At 34.8% G+C, this 15,830-nt stretch overlaps 1 protein-coding gene across 2 annotated transcripts in view; it reads left to right on the top strand.

Moving 5' to 3' along the window:
- The window catches only part of LOC111064192 (gonadotropin-releasing hormone II receptor), a 231,142-nt gene that overhangs the window by 184,718 nt on the left and 30,594 nt on the right, over positions 1 to 15,830 (top strand). For both annotated transcript variants that reach the window (XM_039437149.1, XM_039437148.1), the window contains exon 4: positions 5,671 to 5,896. In XM_039437149.1, the coding sequence (XP_039293083.1) occupies positions 5,671 to 5,896 (226 nt within the window). The remainder of the gene's footprint in view (positions 1 to 5,670; positions 5,897 to 15,830) is intronic.

Below are 15,830 nucleotides of genomic sequence, written 5' to 3'. Positions count from 1 at the left end.
GATGAAATAAACACACATATAAGGGCACTAAGGGTGGCCATCAAAGACAGGACAAGTTTGCTGAGCATGCTTCATGCATGTTTAGTCATCAGCGAAAGGCTTCAAGGTAATTTTTAAGTTGGGTTTTTGTTTTTTTTCGCTGCTCATTCTGAGCATATACTATTATTGCATCACCATAATTTGTAATTTCCCAGTGTTTTATTTATTGTTAGAAACTTCTATTTTCCGTTCAAAGACTTCCGCAAGGATGTCTTTTCCGTTCGAAGACATGTCTGTTCACACATGCTCGACACATTTGTCCTTTCGTTAGTGGCCAAACTCAATTATGTTTAATTTCATCATAGAAAAATTCTACAGCACCTCTGAATAGTGTTTAATTATTATTCATCAATTGGAATGATTCAATATTGATTTTCGTTGTGGTTTTATTCCAAAAAATGTATTGATAATGTTCGGTTAGAATAGTGGAACTGGACCTCTCAGTTTCTTAAAAACTCAATCAGTACAAAATTCTAAATTCTGTGAAATGGAATGGAAATTTCGAAGTGATTCACAAGAAGATCTGGATTGGACATCATTCATCACAGCCTCCGTGGATGAATACAAAATAATACACTCCATTCCAAAATATTTGGGCACGATAGAATCATTGGCTAAACTATGCATGCTTTTTACATTAATCTTTATTCTTCTGAAAAAGGATATCATCAATTATTTCAACTCATAATATCAAGCTTAAATAAAACCACCTTCCAACTTCTCTTGATTGAAGCTTTGTTTTATTTTGATATTTCTACCAGCCTTGTTTTTTGATCAGGTTAGACACCCACGTATTTCTACTCGAGTAAATTCCCACATGGGTCTGCTTCCATTCAGTGATTACTCTTCAACATTATCCTCCAGAATTATTCAAAAAAAGAAGTCATGATATAGTTATGTGATGTGGAAATCATAAAAGCTTCACTCATGTGTTTGTTAATCTGAAACTTTTCTAGCTACTCTCAGAAAACTTAACATACATTCGAGAGAGAACAATCGGATTGCGGTGTGGAGGTAATTCTATCAAAGCTGTGCCCAAATGTTCTGATATCCAGACCATGATGGAACATCACGACATTGTCAACATACCATTATGGAGTGTTGAAAGCAGAAGTGAGCCAGCTCGTTACTTAAACACGGATTTGAGCGGATCATCACTCGTGTTGGATGTGTCCTATGAGAAGTGACAGATGCTGAGGGATTTGGCAGACGACAGAAATGGAGGAGGAATAGAGAAGGAAAGAGGGGTAGAAGGAAACAGAGGGGACAAAACAAAGGTTGGATTGAGACAGTGGGTTGAAAGTAGAGGAAAAATGGTAGTGGAAATTGGAAATGATGGTAGTATGGACAGTGTGTGGGGAGATGAGATGGAATATAATGAGTAAAAGGAGAGTAGAAATGGAAAATGTGATGGGAAGGAATTGAAGATCAGGGAGTCCTGACACATAGGCGTCAAATTTGTCAATTCAGTAAACATGATGACAGGGAGGGAGTAAAAAATAAAGAAATGACGAAGAAGGAAAAGATGTGGATATGGAAAGTCACAAAAACAGAGATATCAACAGAGGAGGGGTGAGATATTACCAGGTAAAGGTGAGCCACGACAGAAGAAATTATGAATGGTAATAAGGTGGAGGATGTTAAAGATGAATAAGAAGGGAGAAAATACGGTGATAAGATATACAAGTTTAATGTGTGTAAGATGAAGAGTGACAACATTTCATGATGATGAGACGAAAACAAAAAGAGAAGGGCAAAAAATTTGAAGAGAAATTGAAAATATAGAAGGCTGGATAAAGAATGAGATAGAAATCTCTGGCAGAAGGGAAGAATATGATAGGGGTTTGAGGGAGAAATGGAAAATGAAGGATAAGACAAAATAGAAGAAGAGAGAGATAATTCATTACTTCATACTCCAACCTAAGTATTTTTATAGAAGTTACTGAAGATGAATGCGTATGATTAGGAGAAGATCACATAGATTATTTCATAATTCATCCTCGCACTTCTCATTACCCACGCACAAGCAAAAAGCTCATGTGGGCATCATCCTCAATAAAAAAGCAAAAGTAGAACAAGAACAAGAAGAGATGAAAAAGAATAGAGGAATATAAGAATAGGGAGGCAAGGAGAGAGCGAACTAGAATCAAAGTTACCGTATTTCAATATCCCTGACTAAATACTATAGCCTCCCCTCTATATCACAAATACAGTATATATAAACCCTATACCTATGAAACCCTATTAATCCTATATAGGAAATGTATATATGTGATGTTATACCATGTCCAACATCACAACAGCTCTATACAACGCCACCCACAGCAGAGCATCACTCACGTTTGACAAGCATTGTGTTGAGTCGGGTTGCTGTAATGCGCGCAATTCGTCATCCGGAAATAAATTCAACGTCATTCGATTATTCACAAGTCACGAGAATTCACTACTCACGAGTATACACGAGTCACGAATATACAAATCATAGGAGTATTTCGCGAATATGTCAATGTCTATATTAACGCTAACAAGGTTCGTAGATTCAACAGGTTTCCTATTATGTAATAATGTCTATACGCACATATTTTTGTGCGTACAGACTTGAGCGCCACGAACACACGCATCTCACTTTTCATCAGGTGATGTTACGCTTATTCTAAGTTACTCTTAATCTTATCACTGTTTCTGTAGAAATACAGATATGATCATCTTATGAAAATAATAAGTTACTGTACTCAAATAATAAAGGGAAAAGCTCACATAGGCAACATATTGCCTGTGTGTAAGCTAAAATTGCCTATGCGCATTATAGTGTAATGCGCGTGTTCTTGTCGCTCAAATCTGTGACAGATTGTCAACAGTGTTGCGCATGTTCTTGTCGCAGCTTCACAAGACACTGTTTTTCAAATTCAGCCCTTTTGTTTCATCAAGTAGATATTAATTTAATCGGTATCAGGCCTACGATTGTCAACTACTGAACATTTCAAAAGCCTTCAGATTCGAATTGGTACTTCAAAGATTCCTGATAACAAAGAGTCCCTAACATTAATAAAACCAGATGGAAAGAACAATAAATTCTTCCCTTGAATTGTTCTGAATCAAAATGTAGAGGATATAATATAGCAGACGAGAGAAAGATTTCCTTTTATTGCCTTTTCTCGAAGACGAATTCACCTTCACGATATTGCTGCTCAAGCATAAAGTTACGATAAATTCACCGTCTCTTTCACCTTTTCTCCTTCTTCTTTTTCTTCCTCTCTTTTTTCCTTCCCCATCCTCTTGCACCAACTTCTACCCTTCATCACCATCTACTCTGGTCTATCTGAACACCATTAGAAATCTTCTTCATCTGAGTATTCTTCTATTTCTCCTTCTACAGATATTTCGTATTCACAGAATCAAGTTACACTTCTTTTCAAGTGCATGAACACTTGGAATTCGTTCAGGTAACTCCCTTCCGGTATTTTTCAATTTTGCAGTGAATATTTATTACAAGGTAATGGCACAAAAAATGGATTTGATAAAGAAGCATGTGATAGGTGCAAGAGTCTTCTGACCAATACGCACTCTTCATTTTAGTATCATTTTGTTTCATTCACTCAGACCTAAGACGAGAGAAAAAATACGCTACTATCTCTTCCTTCTAAACTTCCATAATGCTCGTCGCAAATTGAGACGCGACGCGACGTGACATGACGTGATGTGAGTCTACTAGATGAGTAAATATCATTATGAACATCTTATAATGTTCACATTGAGCACGTGTGATCATCAATATATGGCCATCCTATTATATTAAGCGAGCAATTTCTGTATCCTATACTATTAAATGAACAATTTCTGTTTATATGTTTAGATGTTTTTATGTTTGTATTTCACCGGATCTCGAAAACGGCTCTAACGATTCTCACGAAATTCAGAACATAGTAGGTTTATAATATAAAAGTTCGATTGCACTAGGTCTCATCCCTAGGAAAACTCACTGAAGGACATTAAAAGGATAATTATTATTCATCCTTGGGAAAACAACTGCCAATAATTTCGTTGTCTGTTGATGATGGAAGTGAGTGAGCGAGTTAATATGTGTGTGGGACTGTGTCAATATTATGACTCAGCTGTTGAACTTTTGCAATCATTCAATCAGGTACTTAGTGCCGGATGCAAAAATGCCGGGTTATTTTCAATCCTGATTAATTCCAGTAGATCCATCTTTTTGAAATGGTCTTCTCTGATTTGGTTCACTTGAAATTAAGAAATTAATCAGGATTGAAATTTAACCGTTGTTAATTCACTCATCTTTTAGTATAATTGTCAAGTTCAATTATACAGGCATATGATATGAATAATATCTCAAAAGATGATTCTCCTAATTTGTTGACTAATTCAATTAGAATCATTGTTCATTCTCCGTATTCAAATATGAGAGAGTGACCAATTTCAAGTGTCGAGTAGTAGAGTAGAATCGACTCTCACAGAATCACTCCAGATTCGCCCACGCCACTGTATCAAACCACGATTCAATCGATAAAGCACGGCATCCAAAATAAATTAAACGTCAGATCAACTGAGGAAAATCTGTTTCGAAGAGCAAGAAGCCCACTTTTTGTCACTTAGAGAATGTTTTAATATTGGGAGCGAAAAAGTATCCGAGCGAAAGACTGTTGGTTTCATGAATAATGCAAGTCAAATGCGATGTCACCATCTATCTTAATAGAACATGGCTTGCACACAACAATTCACTCATCAATATGAATGGCTCAGAATGCATCGAGAAGATGTTTTAATCGATGAACCGCAGCACACTATGAACTATTTGCGGCAGGAATTTTTATTTATCGTGAGTAGGCGATGCTTTATGTGAATTATGAGCCAAAGACTTACTGAGTTTTTTTTTAGTTTTTCTTTGGCCTTTGGGTGCAAAAGTATTATTTTCTTTGTTATCATTATCTATTCAATTTTTGAATAAAGATAGTAGCTATATGAATGATTTTCCACTTCCTGCTAATCTGGCCATCAAACTATCTCTAAATTGAATTTAAAAATTTCTTTGAGACAGTTCATCTTGTTTTTTTTTTTAGGGAAAAATGAGGTCTAGGTTTCCTGGATATTGATATCCCAAGCCTATATCATCCATAAAGTCAAATAAGTCAAAAGTATTTTATGCTACAAGAAAGCAAGGTGGTGATTGACAAGTTCCGTTTAATCTGGTAGAGTTCATAGGCCTAAGAACGGAAAATTAAATTTTTATGTAAAACTAGCTGAGAAATCTCCTAGAATGTGTTATCGAGATTGTTCTACTTCGAGACTTTATTATAGCTTGATAGGAAAAGACAAGCAAAAAGAGTTGTCTGAATATTGAATATTGAAAATAACGTACTGAATATTGCAAATGACACATACGACTAACCAACGTCGACGTTTATTTTATCAATTATGTATTATGTTCATGAGAACACAAAACGTTATTTTTTCATCCATCATATTATCAACAATATTCATGTGAATTACCCAACTTGGAGCTACATTTTATCCAATAAATCAAGTTCATGAGAGCTCAAAATCTTATAATCTCTCTTGACACCAATTTTCATGTGAATTCTCCAACAATCCTACTCAGAGATTTGCATTTTTCAGAGCCGACAACCGCAGCCGCCAACGGTGACTGCTGCAAAATGGCGGCGCCGCCAGTCACGCCGCAACTAGTCGCCAACCTGCGGCAGCAGACGACAAGACGCATGCAGCTGCGACGCAGCGACCCGACGCAGATCGAACGCGCGCGAACCAAGACGCTAAGAATGTCGCTCACCATTGTTGCCGTCTTCTTCTGGTGTTGGACGCCATACGTGTTCATGACTGTCTGGTGAGTTACTGTGATCTCTTGTTTGCTATACGTTTATCAATCACCTTATCAATCGCAACTCACTTCAGATTCACTTCTCTGGTTGGAAGCAATTTACTTCAATTGATAAAATGATATAAATGGATTTCATCAATATACCTAGAATACAATGTATTCTGGATACATTGGATTGTATCCATAGATAGTTTTATTTTTAACTGGATTTATTCGAGGTAAGAGAACCTTCACCTCCTGTGACAGAGAAGGCAGCTGTGAATTTCAGTAAATCTGGATCAATAGCACTATTAAAAATTCATCAAGTATAATTCAAGTGGTAATACAGTGATGATTAGGTTCACTGAAATATTCAATTTTATGTGTTTTATATGCAGATTAACTCAACTCTGTATCCAGTCAATACCTACTATTACTATTAAGTAATAGTGGGTATTGATTCAGTTATGTTTATAATTTGAAATCAGTAAGTTGTCATGTTTAAATGTTATCCGTATTATAAAATTTGATGATATTAAGTTGAACGAGGTAAGATTTAATGTCGATTGACACAAGATTGAGTTTGGTAAGCTTCGTTATAATGATGTTTCTGCCAATAACTCCAGTCCAGTGTTATTTATAAACTTTGAACAGGCATATCTATGTTTGATAAAATTCACGGAGAAAGAAATAATGAGGAGCTGAAATTGTACAGGCTTTCGAATAACAATAATCAATCGAAGCAAAAAATGTAAGCAAATTATTTGATCACTTGAGGGAACTTGACAAAGTTAACTTTTGGAATCAATTTTATGGTACCTTCTACTTCAACTCTACTTATACATCAACTACAAGTAATCATAATTATAATAATCACGAGTCATTTCAAGTAACCATAATGTAGAGGACAAGCGGTGATAATAATGGTTGATACAGAAAGGAAAGAGCTCCCAATAAGTTCAATATGAACAACATCTCAATGGGCTCAAGTCTGGTGAGCCACGATTTAGATTGTGGGTGGTTTATAAGATAGAACTATAAAGATGTTGAATGTTGACAAGGTTAGAAGACACTCATTCAAGGGAAGGATTAGAGTAGAGAATAAAGAAGAAAATATAGAAGAAGAAGGAAGAGCATAAAAAAGGACACAGTGATTGACTGAAGCAGCCCAGTGTTCTATTTTGTTGCAGTGGGAAACATGTGCTCCAGTGCACTAAGTAATGCTGAGTGGCGTTTTTTCGCCTGTAGGAGAGAAAGAAACGAGTAAAAAGGGAAGGAATAATAGAAAGACGTTGAAGGATTAGCGGAAAATGTTCTTTTTTCATCCACTCATTTAGAGAACACTCATCGCTATCCCAAAATTCTCTTTCCTCCATCAAAGCATTGCTCCATTCTGCACCACGGTTCCTTCTCGGTCAGCTGCTGATAAAGGGTAGTTCCTCTCATATCATGTTTTACTCCGCTTCTCCTCCTCCTTCTGTTCCTTTTGACTCTCTCCCTCTTTACCTAATCTTTCTTCATTTCGTTCACTGAACAGAAGATTGCAATTCACTTCTCTTTCCTCTCCTTTTTTTCTCCACCTCTTATCCATCTACTAATTCTCTGCTACCTTATTTTTCAGATCCTCGAAAGAGACTAGTTACTCTTGAATTTTGTTCACCCTTGCCTTTCCTCTTCCAACTTCCCCTCCTACTCATCTTCTCTTTCAATTTTCTTCTTCATCTTATTTTTCTTCCTTGCCTCTTTCTTCCACTACTCCTTCTTCTTCCCCTCCTTCGTCCACTCTTCTTAACCCAACTCCACTTAGCAAACATTGTCATTCTTCCATAATCCCATTTCTCAAACCAAAAATTATTCATTCCTCTTCTATCTCGTTTCTCTTCTCTTCCCTCTTTCCTCCAACCCCCTTTTTAACCCACTTTCACTCCTCTTCAATCTTTCCTCCCCTCTCTTTATGACTTCTGTTTTTCTCACCACCAATTCCGTTTGATATTTGAGTGGAGTATCTCTCATCACCCTTATTGAGAATGTTAAATATGCAGTCAAGCTTTTCTCTCTTATTCTGATCTTCTTGACTGGTGACTTCAAGAATAGTTGGCAGAGGAACCTCATGACTCGAACCCTGCATTATGGACGAGGAAAAGATAACATATCTACGCAGTTGAAATAGTAATGAATAACAAGATCTAATTATATCTCCTAATTAAATACCAGTGCGAAGATACCTTCAATAAAGATTGTTTATGCAACGAATCTTCTAGAATTTTCTTGTTCGGTATGAAATAGTGAGGTTCTAGATTTCCAGCTGGGGTGTTCAGTTTGATCTTCACTGCATTTTAGTTTCTGGATAACGAAGGTTGAAGTTGATGGGTTATTTTCTCAGTAGTATAGTAAGGAGTTCTGTAACTATTTTCAATTTTTACATTATACAAGAGGGAAGTTACACTGATTCATTCACTCACTCATAATCAACAGAACTGGAAATCTACTGAATCAAATACGTTCAAATTTAGCGTGTATATTCACTTGAGAAATAATATTATAATTTGAAGTCAGACTCCATTTATTCAAAAGCAAAGCTCATACTAATTTTATACATACCTAGCAGAGCACCCGTGCTTCGCTACGGGAATTAAAAGATAAGATTATTTTTGTGAAACATTTTCAATCCAAATTCTACCAAATTGTTATAATCGTTCTTGAGATTAGGCCACAGCTTGGCATGAAAATTATTGAGTCAAATCATTCGAATAATTAATTGATGTGTTGGTACTGCTCTGTAGAATAGTAGTCTAATTGCAGCTAATTTTGTAGAATATTGGGCGGGGCTTAAGAGTCGACCTCGACTTTATTCATTGGCATTTAATATTTCCCGTTGACAGTTATCAAATTAGCAGTGAACATGTTATTTTTATTTTTGCTTGATGCAATTGAAGATTGAATTCCAAATTGAGTTGATTCGGAATTTAATGACTCTGGTCTCCATCATTGATCTCTTGCTCATTCTGAAATTTTTGGCATAGCCTGTCGCTTACTTTTCGTTTCACTTATCCAAAAGTGTAAAAGCAGCCTATCCATTGATTTTTTCTTCCATGGAAGTCCATTCATACATAAGAGTCCATTCATAATAGTAAGTATAACATTTATTGTGGCTGATTTCTCATGTTCTAAACTTTACTATCATAAATATTAAAGTGGGATGATTTTAATGTGAATTTGCATAAATCTGAATAGAGTTAATTCAATCACTTTCATTATTGACTACCATTAAATGATTCCTTTCTTCGATCTTAGCTTGAAACCAGAAGCTTAGGGGTGAAAATTTGGATGTAAAGATATGACACAATTTAATATCTATTTAAAATATCGGGGCACGGAGCTTCGCTCATTATTTATTTATTGATAAGCAGAACATAATCTTTAAAATGATTGGAATGATTGGTGAAGGACGAACAGGCACAGCCCAAAACTGTTTCTTACCCAAATTTTGATTTATACACTATAAATAGTCCAAAAAGTAGGTTATGTTCCATACACTTGAATTCAGGTCCAATTTTCAATCCAAACATTTGAAAACAGAAAAGTTCTAATTATTTAGATTGTTTACAGACCAAATTGAATAACAAAATAACACTCACTAATCACTTAAAACTGTAAAATAATGGTAAACTTTGAAACTTATGATATACTCTAATTTAGAATGATATACCATGTCATGTTAACAAATCTGATTATTTTGATTAAGTCGATTGAAATTTCTAGATTCAACAGCTGGACATAATTCTATCTTATAGATCAAATTTCTTGATTTTTTGAATCAAACGTATCTTACCTCACGATTATATTTTCACAAAATTCATTCACCTCACATGAAAGAGGAGATTCTGTTCTTCAAATCAAGACCAAACACCATTTTTTATAATTTCGGGTTACCGAGATATACAGTTTTGAATATAGAAATTGGCCATTTTTATGTGTATTTAAATAGGGGATAAAATACACTGAAAGTGGATTTTTTTTATTTTTTCATCAAATTTCAATTATGATACAAGATTTAGAACCGCCTTGACGAGCTGAGAAGAATGAGCTGTAGTACGAGAAGATCTGATCATTCTGTCGAAAGTTGTGTTTTAAGTTTTGATCCTTGACGTATCCTTATGACGTACCCCCACTAGGAAATACTAAAATTAAATGTTTCTAACGGGTGATTCTGATAGAAAATAACCCGCGTGAGATGATTTCAGCCGAAATATGTATTTTTTCGTTAGGATGCCTTGAAAAGGTATTATAATGAAAAATTTGGATTTTGGCTGTAGGGCATGATTTTCTATTTTTGGATATATATCCCCCTCCCCCCACTACTAAATTAGGAAATTCCTAAGGAATCCTGTTCATAATGAATTGTTCTTTCACGTGATGTGTGGTCTTTTATCTATACTGGGAAAATATCTATGTTGTATAGGGTAGAAGTGGTAGGTTTGCATAATTTTGAAAATCCCTTAAAAATACCCCATTTTCGAGAATTCGTAGCACCGGAACCAAGGATGGTAGAATCCTGCGCGACGACTCAATTTATTGGACATTTTATTCTCCTTAATTTTGTCAAGAATGGTTTTCTTGAGAAACTTAAGGTTCACGAGATGAAATGGGAAAATTGAAAAAAGTCCGTAATTTTAGGGATTTGGGGGTTTTGGGGGTGAAGCCGCCCTCTGGCGTGTCAGCAAATTTCATACTCGAATTCAGCGCCCCAAAATACATATAGAATCGTAGAGAAAAATTCTTTCGGGGCTGTTTCCTGAAAAACGACCATCTGACTGGACTATTTAGTAACATAATGATATGGACATTCCAATTATAATTAAGAGATTGGGAGAAGAAGAATATACATGCTAAAAGACGAACTTTAAACCCTTAAAAACCACCCTTACAGTTGAAATATCGCCAAAATATTTCTTAGTGAACACCTAGGACGTATAAGGAAACTATATTCCAAGTTTTCTTGCAATCCATCCAGTAGTTTTCCATAAATCGTGATCAGTGAGTGAATGAGTCAGTGAGATAAGAATTTTATAAGTATAGATAGAGTCAATGTACCTAGAATATATTCTAGATATTCTAGGTACCTTGGATAGAGTTACTCAAGATAGAGCTGCAATTATCATAAAATTGAATCCAAATATTAAGGCTGTTCGATACACTCTTTTTTACTTTCCTTGCCCTATTACCATAGGTAAGGAAAGTATCGCTTTCCAAAAAGCATCTGGGGTGGTACACTCACACAACTTTCCTTGCTCATTGAACTGTGAGCCTCATTCTTAAACGAGAATAATTTAGAGGAATAACATAATGACGATTGGCGGCAACATATTTGAAGCTACGATCAGACTACTGTATATGTTGTAACATATTAAAATTTGATAAACAAGCAAAATCCCTATTTGGAAGAATTTTATGGGTCTGAAGTAAAACAGCTATTCTATTATCGCCAAATGCGATAACAACAATTGAAAGATTAGATAATAACGGGTACCATGGCTAAAATTAGAACAGCCGAATAGAAAAGGAATGTTATTTGCTACTTATTATATTATATAAAGTATTGAAAAATTTGAGGTTAGGCTTAAAATACTTACTGATCGACGACTTAATAATCGATCAAGTCGCATAATGTGAAATCTAGCCAGACACCTTGGCAAAAAAAAATTATTGTAAACAAATGGTATTCAACTAGAGGATTTTGGAAAGCACATGGCTAATTGTTGTAGAGGGAGAAACAACTTATAAATTCTAAAAAATCTATTATCTGTAATGAATATACATAAACTACCAAATAAAAATAAATTAGAATATTAAGGAAGTAGGATATTTCTAGGCGCATGGACACATTAATGAATTTGCATGAACCAACCAAATTGCAGTAATCGATGGGCGGCAATAGAGAGCCGATTCAAATGTATATATAAATATTTCTATAAATGATAAGAATTTATAAATTATCACTACTCAGTTTATGTATCGGATATGGTCCGAGAAATTATAAATTGTTATACCTAAGAAATAGGTAATATTTAGTAGATTGGCACGGACTATTTGATCTTTTTTAAGGGCGTAGTAGTGAATTATTTAAATATATGTAAATTTGTAAGTCAGAAATGAAATTGTAGAAATAAGGGTAGAACCTGCCCACTTGCCTGCCAGACGCCACTATGGAACGACACTAAAATTTGTAGAGCACAAGACCCTTTATTAAATTGTACTTTTGAAAGACTTAAAGTTTAAATTCATTAATAAACTTTTCATAAGACTTAGTGATGCTGCATTAAAGTGAAAGTCATTTAAACATTTATTCATTCCCTTGGAGAAGACGACTTCGGCCACCAAAAATCCAGGATGACCAGGAAATTCGGATCGCCGCCAACATCTTGTTGAAATTCAGCACGTGAGTGATAAATTATCGAAATATATAAAGTTAGGGCGCCCTCAGTGCTTCGAGTGAAAAAAATATAAAAGCTAGCTCGTCGGAAAGGTTATAAATACTAAAAATTATTGTAAAACTTGCGCAAGTCTTAAGAAGGTACAAAAAATATATTTTATTGGATAAGAGTTGTATCAAATTTATATATCCAAAGGTGCACAGATTAAAGGAATATTTAATTTTATCTTATAATATACATATGCTCACTCAATCATTGATTTTATTTAACAATTTGTAAAGATATAATGTAACTCTTGTTCACTGGATAAATTGATTTATCTACTTCCATCAGAGGACAAACCTTAAGCCCTAGAGATATATATATATATATATATATAATATATATATATATATATATTATAGAGAAATATTCTGAGATCTATAAATTTAATATATATTTATAATTATGATCTATCAATTGATTATTTTTTGGAAAGAAGATATACAGTGAGATTTTTCAAATCGACAAGCAGCAGCAAGTCGATACCTAAGCTGCTTGAAAATAAATGCACATTATTAATGAAGTATCAGTCACTCACACAATCATTCAAAGGTAGGCAATCCAATAATGGTGACCTGATAACCTTGGTGATGTAACATGTAACAGTGACATGTTTGTTGCAGTTATCAACATCGACAGTTCGGTGGTATCACAGTTATTAGATTTGTTCAAAGTTTCGATAATTGAATCTATTTATTTATTGATAATCAAAAATATTTGTGAAAAATCTGGTGTGGTACACTCACACAACTTTCCTTGCTCATTGAACTATAAGCCTCATTCTTAAAGGAGAATGATTTAGGAGAGTAACATAATGATGATTGGCGGCAACATATTTGAAACTACGATCAGACTTCTGTATATGTGCATAATTGTTTTCAGAGTACTTTTTCCTTTGTGTAAATTGTGAAATTCGATATTTTTTAGAAGTTATCAAAGCAGCTGTTCTACAGATGGAATATCTCGACTACGTGTTCTTTTTATGAACTGCTCTACCTACCTACCTCATGCACGAGAAGGAGGCTACAAAGTCCATTTCTCAAGGATGGGGTGGACCCCACATTAGTTTTCCAGAAATGAGACTCATTCCAGTTAATAGAGCAGATAAATGACTGGGTATGAATTTGAAAATAATCGGTCGAGTCATTTTTTGAGAAAATCGTGAAAACATGGTTTTTTAGTGATTATCCGCCATTTTTCTCAATAATATTACGGAGCTTCTGAAATTTTCCCAGAAATAAGACTCGAATCAATTGATAGGGCTTATAAATAGCTATCCATGGTATAGATTTGAAGAAAATCGTTAGAGCGGTTTCCGAGAAAACCATGAAAAACATGGTTTTTTAGTAATTATCCGCCATTTTTCTCAAGAATATTACGGAGCTCCTGCAATTTTCTCATGAATGAGACTTATGTCAGTTGATAGGGCTTACAGATAGCTATCCATGGTATAAATTTGAAGAAAATTGTTAAGCCGTTTTTGAGAAAATCGTGAAAACATGTTTTTTTAGTAATCATCCGCCATTTTTCTCAAGAATATTACGGAGCTCCTGCAATTTTCCCAGAGATGAGACTCATGTCAGTTGATAGGACTTATAAATAGCTATCCATGGTATGAATTTCAAGAAAATCGTTAGAGCCGTTTTCGAGAAAACCGTTAAAAATTTTGTTTTTTAGTAATCATCCGCCATTTTTCCCGCCATCTTGAATTGAATTATATTGAATTTCTTATTGTCGGGTCCTCATGGTAGAAGGACCTCAATTTTAAAATTTCAAGTCAATCGGTTAATTGAGAATGGAGTTATCGTGTTCACAGACATACACACATACACACACACACACACCACACACACACACACACACACACACACACACACACACACACACACCACACACACACACAACACACCCACAGACCAATACCCAAAAATCATGTTTTTGGACTCAGGGGACCTTGAAACGTATAGAAAACTTGAAATTTGGGTACCTTAATTTTTTTTGGAAAGCAATACTTTCCTTACCTATGGTAGTAGGGCAAGGAAAGTAAAAATCATGTTTTTGGACTCTTGAAACGTATAGAAAACTTGAAATTAGGGTACCTTAATTTTTACTTTCCTTGCCCTATTACCATAGGTAAGGAAAGTATTGCTTTCCAAAAAAAATTAAGGTACCCTAATTTCAAGTTTTCTATACGTTTCAAGGTCCCCTGAGTCCAAAAACATTATTTTTGGGTGTTGGTCTATGTGTGTGTATGTGTATGTGTGTATGTGTGTGTGTGTATGTGTGTATGTCTGTGAACACGATAACTCCATTCCTAATTAATCGATTGACTTGAAATTTCAAACTTAAGGCCCTTATACAAAGAGGATCCGACAATAAGAAATTCAATAAAATTCAATTCAAGATGGCGGAAAAAATGGTGGATAATTACTAAAAAACCATGTTTTTCACGATTTTCTCGTGAACGGCTCTAACGATTTTCTTCAAATTCATACCATGGATAGCTATTTATAAACCCTATCAATTGACATGAATCTCATTTCTGGGAAAATTGCAGGAGCACCGTGATATTATTGAGAAAAATGGCGGATAATCACTAAAAAACCATGTTTTTCACGGTTTTCTCGAAAACGGCTCTAACGATTTTCTTCAAATTCATACCATGGATAGCTATTTATAAGTCCTATCAACTGACATGAGTCTCATTTCTTGGAAAATTTCAGGAGCTCCGTAATATTATTGAGAAAAATAGCGGATAATCACTAAAAAACCATGTTTTTCACGATTTTCTCAAAAATGACTTGACCTTTTTTTTTTAAATTCATACCCTGTATAGTTATTTATCAGCTCTATTAACTGGAATGAGTCTCCTTTCTGGGAAATTGATGGGGGGTCCACCCCATCCTTGAGAAATGGACTTTGTAGCCTCCTTCTCGTGCATGAGGTAGGTAGGTAGAGCAGTTCATAAAAAGAACACACATAGTCGAGATATTTCATCTGTAGAACAGCTGTTTTGACGACTTTTAAAAAATATCGAATTTCACAATTTACACAAAGGAAAAAGTACTCTGAAAACAATTATACACATATACAGAGGTCTGATCGTACTTTCAAATATCTTGCCGCCAATCTTCATTATGTTATTCCCCTAAATCATTCTCGTTTAAGAATGAGGCTTATAGTTCAATGAGCAAGGAAAGTTGAGTGAGTGTACCACACCAGATTTTTTGGATAATATAATATACACTTTTTTTCAATATAATTTTCAAGATCATTATAAGAGTGAGAAAGATGGCAACTGAAAGAAAACGGAGCTAGCACTTCAACAACCCATAACTCGCTTATTGGACCACTTAAAATTTCCAGTTGCCACTTTGTCTCACTCTTATAATGATCTTAACAATTATATTGAAAAAGATCATCTAATTTAAATAATAAAAGAAAGTGTACCGAACTGCCTAAATGTAGGATAGTATCAGGATTGA

Source organism: Nilaparvata lugens, chromosome 10 (genome assembly GCF_014356525.2).
Source record: "Nilaparvata lugens isolate BPH chromosome 10, ASM1435652v1, whole genome shotgun sequence".
NCBI classification, from domain to species: Eukaryota; Metazoa; Arthropoda; class Insecta; order Hemiptera; family Delphacidae; genus Nilaparvata; species Nilaparvata lugens.
Note: the sequence above shows the minus strand (reverse complement) of the source record. Positions and strands in the feature narration are given on the sequence as shown.